The 8,573-nt window shown below is 47.8% G+C and overlaps 1 protein-coding gene across 2 annotated transcripts in view; it reads right to left on the minus strand.

Annotated features, from left to right (window-relative positions):
• The window catches only part of ABCD4 (ATP binding cassette subfamily D member 4), a 216,581-nt gene extending 211,913 nt beyond the window's left edge, over nucleotides 1-4,668 (minus strand). For both annotated transcript variants that reach the window (XM_078659878.1, XM_078659877.1), the window contains exon 1: nucleotides 4,537-4,668. In XM_078659878.1, the coding sequence (XP_078516004.1) occupies nucleotides 4,537-4,574 (38 nt within the window). In that variant the 5' untranslated portion in view covers nucleotides 4,575-4,668. The remainder of the gene's footprint in view (nucleotides 1-4,536) is intronic.
• Between the last annotated feature and the right edge of the window lie 3,905 nt (nucleotides 4,669-8,573).

Raw genomic sequence — 8,573 nt, forward strand, 5'->3', positions numbered from 1 at the left:
AACATCAGAATATGTAGGCGGTAGGAGTCTGGTGGCAGCTCACTCCCCGCTGGGCGACGAGCCTTGTTACATTTGAAAGCGTGCAAAATCTCTGTGGCACACTAGACAGATTTGTGAACTTTGCCCTGTGTTCTCGAGTTGTAACTCGATTTTTTAATCTCAATTTTAAATCATTGTAGTGACCTTACTGTGTTTTTACTATTCACCCTGTCAATTTGAGCACTCACTCGCACTCACCAGGGACTTGTATCTTCTTTTGGGGGCTGCTCTCGCTCCGTTTGAAACAACCGGCACCCCAGCCAATCGCGGCTGTGAAGGGCGGGACAGGGGCGGCACCTAACGGAGTCTCGAGCGGTTAGCGCTCTAGACCTCCGCTTCCTGAAGGGTATTTAGCTACTCGTCGGCCCAGCACGCAGCGATGGCGCGCAGGGTAGGCGCCTCGGACTGCGCCAAAGACGAGCCTAAGACCAGCCCGTCTGTGCCCGTCCGTGCCAGGCCGGGTCACGGGGCACGAAATGCTGAGACAGGTAGGATCACAGTGGACCAGATACGGGCATTGCGCCCTACCATTTCCAATAACTGCTCCATTTTAAAGCCTTCCCTGAAAGGTACACATGTGTGCCCTCATTGTGCTTTTGCACTTACTAATATTCAACCCTATCCAGAGGTCCTATATAAGCTTAGGCCACCTACTCTAGCCTCTGTTGCAAACTCTCGTACTTTTACTTTTTACACTGTGAATTGTAGATCACTGCCCCAACACAAAGTTGATATTCACCACCTCCTAATGGAAGAAAAACCTTGTGCGATATTTTTAACAGAGACCTGGTTGCACGACGGCTCAGGCCCCGATGTAGCCGCTGCTCTGCCCTCTAACTATGCTATTGTTAGAGCAGACAGAGAAAGACAGGTCGGCGGGGGTATCGCTGTGATCTTTGACAGGGATTTTAATTGTGACTTTGAACCGGTCAATATCCCTGGATGCGAAGCCGCATTTTTTAAAATATCCTTGAACCCTAACTTTATGTTCTCCGGCTTCTTAATTTACCGCCCCCCGGGTAATGGCAGTGTATGGGCTGCAAATTTGGTTAACCTTATTTCCCCGTACTTCCTAAATGCCCAAAATCTGACCATATTGGGGGACTTAAACCTCCATTTTGAGGATAAATCTAATTGCATCGCTTCCAACCTTCTGGAAGATTTTAATACTTTGAATATGTCCCTGAGAAATGAGGACCCCACGCATAAAGCTGGGCACCTGTTGGATCCCATTATCTCCAACATACAGGAGCTGAAATGGTTAAAAACCGACCATATTTGTTGGTCGGACCATTTCCTAACGCTCTTTAGTATTACGCTTATACAACCTGACAAGCTAGGTTCTGCCCGGCCCCCAATTTCCATGAGAAACTGGAAAAAGATAGATTTGACCGAACTGCAGAATGCTTTACGGGTATCCCCCCCAGTTTTAGGTGATGATATGGAGATCAATGCGCTGGAAGCCCACACCTGGCTACAAAGTGCAGTGGATATTTGCCTACCCGTTACAAGGTGCAGAGGGAATGTCCATCGGCCCCCGGCTCCCTGGTATACGGAAGAACTGAAGCTGGAAAAAACCAAGTGTAAGGGACTTGAGAGGAAGTGGCGCAAGCACTATGATCCTCAATCTAAGGAACTGTACCGTAGGGCTAGAAACCTTTATCACACGGCCTGTTCCAGAGCTAAGGCATTTTATGTAACGGAAACCATTAATATGGCTGCCAATAAAGCACGGACCCTCTTCAGTACTGTAAAAGGCTTAGCCGGAGCAAATTCTGCGGCGGTCGCGCGCCCCCTGACCCCTCAAAAATGCCAAGATCTTGCTACGTACTTTGTGGGAAAGATCGATACTATTCTTGCAAACATCAACCCCCCGGTGAGGGAGGACAGGGAAGCCCTTCCTTCAGAAAGCCCACTAGGAAATCGACTGGATTCCTGGCCTTACATCTCCGTGGGCACCTTAAAACTTTTGGCGACCTCCATCAAATCAGGCTCTCCGTGCGATCCCCTCCCTATTAACATTCTCTGCCAACTGGATGACGGTGCTTTAGGAACTATTGCCGAGACACTTAATGCCTCCATCCGTCTGGCAACTGTTCCGGCATCGTGGAAGCACGCTATGGTCAGCCCTCTGTTAAAGAAGCCATCTGCTGACCCAGAGGTTCTTGCAAACTACCGCCCAATATCTCTGCTGCCTGCTTTCTCAAAAATTTTAGAGAAGCATATCCATGGCGTGCTCTCATCGTACACGGAGAACAACAACTTGCTCCACTATTCCCAGTCGGGCTTCAGGGCAGGCCATTCCACCGAATCTGCCCTCCTGGGAGTCACGGAGAAGATCAGGGGACTTTTGGACGACGGACAAACGGTTGCTCTCGTCCTGCTCGATTTGAGCGCGGCTTTCGACACCATCTCGCACAACAGACTGCTTGCCAGGCTGAGTGGGGATGGTGTCGGAGGGACCGCATTGGACTGGATTAGATCTTATCTGAGCAACCGGACGTTTCAGATCTCGTCCTCACATGCCCAGTCGGAAATTTTTTCGTCATCCCATGGCGTGCCCCAGGGCTCAATTCTAAGCCCATTATTTTTCAATCTTTATCTCCGCCCCCCTCGCTGATTTAGCAGAGCGGGTAGGTCTTGAACTCATGACCTATGCGGATGACTCACAGATTATTTTTTCCCTCACCAACTCAGAGTCTTCATCCCCTTCAGCTCTGAAACTTGGTCTTCAGGAGGTCTTCAGCTGGATGTCAACAAACCAGCTGAAGCTCAACGGGGAGAAGACGGAGATTCTTCTCCTGGGAAAAAATCGTGATCTGTGGCAGGAGAGACACTGGCCGCCATCCCTGGGCGCTTTCCCCAGCCCAGCTACCCAGGTTAGAAACTTAGGGGTGTGCATCGATGATTCTTTATCGATGAAACAACAGGCTAATAAAGTGGCTGGTATTTGTTTCACGATTATTAAATGGTTGCGGAAGATTATCTGGATGCTGCCTGTGGATACCCAGAAGACCGTAGTCAATGCGCTAATAACATCTAGGCTTGACTACGGTAACATTCTATACCTGGGCTCCAACTTAGCTGTAACCAGGCGGTTACAGCTGGTCCAGAACTCCGCAGCCAGGCTGTTGTGTAAGATCCCTAGGACAGCAAGGATCTCGGGTCACCTTAGAGACCTACACTGGTTGAAAGTTGAGAACCGGGTCCGGTTTAAGGCCTTGACCTACATGTTCAAGATCAGAGCGGGAACCGCACCACGGTATCTGCAGAAACTGGTTAGGCCCCATGTACCTGTACGGAATCTCCGCTCTTTAAATGGAGCAACCTTCACGGTACCCAGATTCAAACTGGCCCGAATGGGAGGTAAATCTTTTTCCCACCTGGGACCAGTTCTTTGGAACTCCCTTCCTTTAGCCTTGCGCAAAGAGGAGAATTATGCCAGTTTTAGGAAACAAGTTAAAACTTGGCTGTTTAATAAATAACTGTTTAAACAAATAGCGGTCAATGTGTTGTCAGCAGTTGCTTTCTGTGCCTTGTTCTCTTAACCATGGCGCCGGGAAACCCTTTGTGGGTATCTGTGCGCATTACAAATGCAAAAAATAAAATAAAAAAATAAAAAATAAATATATAAAATTACACCCTGTTAAAACCATAACACAAAAAAACAACTGTGCGATATCAGAGAGCAGCATACAGACATGATAAATTCAGACTGAGGAAAGGCAAGGGTCATTATGAAACCAAAACACAGAACCACAGGAAAACTAAGTTGTTGGAACAAGCACAAACGTCAACACCTAAATACAGTTACAAATCAATACAATAAATAGTCCCATAAAGATAGGTGAAGAGCAAAAACCGCCACAACCTAGACGAGTCCAAAAATTAACAAAACACAAAACCAATTGGAAATTTGAAAGCACAGCACATACAACCAAAGAGGAGTAAGACAAGATAAGCACCCAGAAAACACACAAAACCCAATCGTTAACATGATATGCAATCTATGGGTCCGTAAAGCAGAAAAAAAACTATGGGAGACCAAAAAGTAGAAGAGTCAAGCTCTGTCAGAACTAAAGTAAACAATTTAAAGACACTGTGGGAAAGGTAGCTCACTGCTGTAAGCTTACGCCTCTCTCTATTGACCACATCTGGAAGTATTAATGCACCACATATTCATTAAGATCCGCGGATTTACGTACAGATTATGACCTGTACCTAGGGACAATTAAGTTCAGAGATAATTTTTAGAATTATATATAAATTAATGTTGTCAAGCACATACACACACCAAAGAGCAAAAGAACGAGCAAACCCGTGAAAATCAGAGCCACATACAAATCAAAGATCAACTAACCATAACACAACTCATGTCACCGCGAGTATTTAAATAAGGGACATTTTGTAAACAAACACAATATTGCAATACTTGCATGTCTAAACATGCCAACCAAGTATTTTATTTAGTATTGCATTGGTCCATTTCTCACTCGCCTCCTGATTTTCGCCCTGGCACCCTTACGCTCCTCCATCCTCGGGTTTCAAAATGAGACTTGAGTGCCACTCTCTAGGGCTCAAAGTGCAAGAGGGCAGTACAACTCCCGAAACACTGCCTTACAGCCCCATGTGACCATAACATGTGTCTGAGCAGCACATTGCTGCTTGTGTAGACAGTCAGCTGACAAGTAGTAGAAACAAAGATAGGACAAGTGCTAGATTATACTACTGTTTACGAGCCGGCAGCCGCCATTTTAAGGAGGAAATGGTACCGGCAGTCGCAACGATGGATCGGTGCTCAAGGCTGTGGCATTACGAGTTCACGTAAAGAATGTAAAAAATCTCAAACTCGATTTTCTAAGCATTTAAAAATAAGAAAGTTCCAAATTAAAATTGTTCTTCTGTGAAATTTACGAATTTTTACAATATTGTTTCTTTACATTTTTACGAATCTTGAGTTCAGACCTATTCGTTTTCAAGAGATAAAAATATTTTTGCTTATATTGAATTTCAGGAGAAGCCTTGTTCCAAAGCCGTTTGTGCGCCAGTTACGAACCTAATAGGGTGCCTTGCCTAGGTAGGTTTAGTTTTTCCCAGTTGCGCCCCCTGCTGGTGTCCAGATAGTGCAAGCGAATGAAATACATTCTACAGTTTAAATGAAAGCATTTATTTTGAAAAAGTATTATTCCCATGAATCACTTAGGGTGACTGTACCTTTCCAAATAAATCGATTCTAGTTTAAGTGCAAACAAATGCAATGCTTCCTCAAGGGCACCGGTCCAGACCGAATTCTATTACAGGACCGGAGGCTTCAGATTATGCTTCTCAATCTTTACTGCAGAAAACACAGCAGTCGATGAAAATGAATATTTTCACAAAACATTAACAAAACTTCATTTCCCATGAACAGTCCTGTCAAGTATCACGCAACAGGTGTGACACTCACGCATTTCAGTGCGGTGTTGCGCATCACCGCACTGAAATGCATTGTCACGCATTTTGCCGCTCGCGCCACCGGCGGTGTCTGTACCAGGATCCTGCTGCTCAAGAGTCCCATCCGAGAGCATGCTGCAGCCCAGCAGCTGCTCTAGTTCATTATAATGATGTATGTTCTAATCGCTGCTCTCATCTCGTGGGCTGAGAGCAGCGGCTACAAGTAACATTAAACAATCCTGGTGCTGGCGCTGTCATTTCCTGCCCCCCCCCTCTTTGATAGACACACTGTTCGCAATGAATTAGGGGGGGCGGGCTGCCCTCAGCACGTTGCTGTAATGTAACTGGCTGACAGCCAGGTTTACGCACAGGGCGCCAAGGTAATTTGACAGGCTATAATCCTGATGTGACACTTACTTGCGGTGACCACGCCCGGAGGAAGTACTGTAAGCACACTGGGGCAGAACGGCGGGCCACTCAAATCATGTGGGAGTCCTCGCCGTGGGTCGTGGTTGGTGGTGTGCGGCACTGTCTCTGTGCTCAGGCTGAGGTGAGCGCCGGACGCAATAAATAAAACCACGTTGCGGGCCTGAGAGACCCGACGGGGACTTAGTCAGTGACCCCATGACTCGGAGTCAGAGTGGAGCACATTTAGTACTAGGAGAATGTATGGTGGCAGAAGTTGAATCCCGGACTTCTTCCACCCAGGTGCCTGACCTGCCTTTCACTGCAGTAGGTGATGGTTGTGTATATCACACTCACCCCAAGGTGCCCACCCCTGACTCTACGCCTACAGCATGTAGGGCTGGCCTTGGCAAAAAAACATTAAAATATAAATAACCCCTCCGATGCATTTACCTAACCGGGACATAGCAACGCTGCTGCACAATGCTTTGGACAATATGCTCCCACTAAGACCATCCTCCCCGGGGGCTCATGGCAAACTCTGAACGCACTCCATGGCAGCAGATCTCATGACAGCGTTTTAACCCCCCTGCTGGTGTCCCAGGTCAATGGCAGCGCAGCTCCTGTGCGTGTCACGGTAAATTAAATAATGCTGATTCAGCGAGGAGACCCGACGATCCACCGGCTGCTGAGTGAACCACACTGACCGTTCAGGTCGACGCTGGAGTGGTTTCTCAGCAGCCCAGAGAAGACACCACCATTGCACTTCAATGCTGTGCAGAGCTGTGCTGAGCCCCAGAAGCATGCCCGACTGCTGTGTTTTCCGCTGGAGTCACTGCGACCTTGAGGCGGCCCGTTACTCAATTGCTCAACAGCCTCGCTAAGTAAGTGAGTTCCTAATATTGCTCTGCTCAATAACATTCTCTTTTAAACTATTAGCATCTTGACAAGAACTACAAATATTTCCACTTTCTTATTTCTGTTAGAAAGTTATGACTTTTACGACAAATTAAACTGCACATTTACTCATTTACCATTGGTCTGTCTAAAAAAGCATTGCAGGAAAGATTGGGCCTGATGTACAATGTATGCATGATGTGTGACCTGAAGTAAGTGTGCCTGATGTTGATAACTTGCTATGGCTGCTAACATTTGCTTCATTCCTAGCTGCCTGCCGTGCCCCTATATCCCTATATGTTTCCCTCGTCTTCATTGCTTGATTTTTGCTCATAACAAAGTGTCACTCATAGTCGTTAAAATGTCACTCATAATTTCACTGAGATTATGAAAATTTCACACATGGCAATCTGAAACCTTGGCAGCTATGCATGAACACACATGAGTATAGGCACGCCCCCACAGTCCATAAGAACCCCTTGCGTGCTCCCATCATCCTCTTTCTTTGCTGCTCACAAGCCAGAGTTAAGTGCACCTTCCCCTGTCTCCTCACTCTGCTTGTTGGTTTGGGGGTGCTATTGGGATTTTGGTTTATGGTTACGCTTGCTTTTAATGCGGGATCTTCCGCTTGTGATTGAGGACTTCAGGTGCTATGTGGCTTGTTTTGTACACGATGTTCGTTTTTATGTCTAGCTAAGCGTTGCGCTCTGACCTTGTTGTGCGCTCGCTGCTTGGGACGATCGACTTGACCGGGGCTGCTCCCGCTGTGGAGCGCGCGTGTCAGCGCGATCGAGGTGACGGTCTCTGACCGGCGAGGGGCCTCCGCGCATAGCAGTGGAGCCCGGTACCGGCAGCTTGTAGGCGCGCAGGAGCTCCCTCATACGCCCTGACGTTAAGGCCGGGTGGCTCACGGCCGATGCGCGCGCCCAAAAATGCTAACCATTTGGGCTTGTTTTAGTAGCTTTTTGGTAGCGTTTGGGCGGCGCGCCTCGCCGCCATCCCAGGACATACAGGAACGCGCATTTTGCACGTTCTACACACCGGCTTGCCTCTTGCGTGATCGCCAGTCAGTTGGTTGTAAAATTTATAAGGCCCAGAGTGTGCACACGCTCCAGAGACTGTAAGGGCCTGGGTCTCTGACCTTAGTGATTACAGCATTGCTGAGGGGGTTTGGGTAACGTTACCAGTTTTCTACAATCAGTGTGCTGTGGGCTGACCCCCCCCATTACCCTCCAAGTGTGATCTGCCAAGGTTTATCCCTTGTATTGTTTGTTGTATACCTCACCATGGAGGATTGGGTTAAGTACCCTGAAGAGGAGGATGGAGATGGGGAGGAGATGGTTGAAGGGCTGCAGGAGGCTGTCTTGAAAGACAATCTCGTAGAAGCTTTGGATGCCTCGGTCCAAGCTTCAGTCAATCGAGCCATGGAGACTAAGGTCCCCCAGACAGTGCAAAAGGCACTTGCAGTGGCCCTACGCCCCATAAGGAAACAGCTGGAAGGTTTTGCAAAACGCCACGGCTATGGTACAAAGAAGAAGCAAAAGCAGGCAAACAACTCTCCTTCTACAGCAGGTTCGGACGTGCAGAAGCAATGGCCGCATGCTCAGTCCATGGCTTCCTTGCCAGCTCGAGAGGCTTTAGACCAGCCAAGTTCTGGCGGTAAGGCAAAGAGTAAACGCCCAATAGTAGTGGACACAGATACCACCACCACCAATACGGATAGTAATACAGACACTGACACCTCGGAGGAACAACCTCCCCCTCCTAAGAAGGCCAAAGCTGCCCCCAAGACGGCGGAA

Source organism: Lissotriton helveticus, chromosome 9 (genome assembly GCF_964261635.1).
Source record: "Lissotriton helveticus chromosome 9, aLisHel1.1, whole genome shotgun sequence".
In the NCBI taxonomy this organism is placed as follows: Eukaryota; Metazoa; Chordata; class Amphibia; order Caudata; family Salamandridae; genus Lissotriton; species Lissotriton helveticus.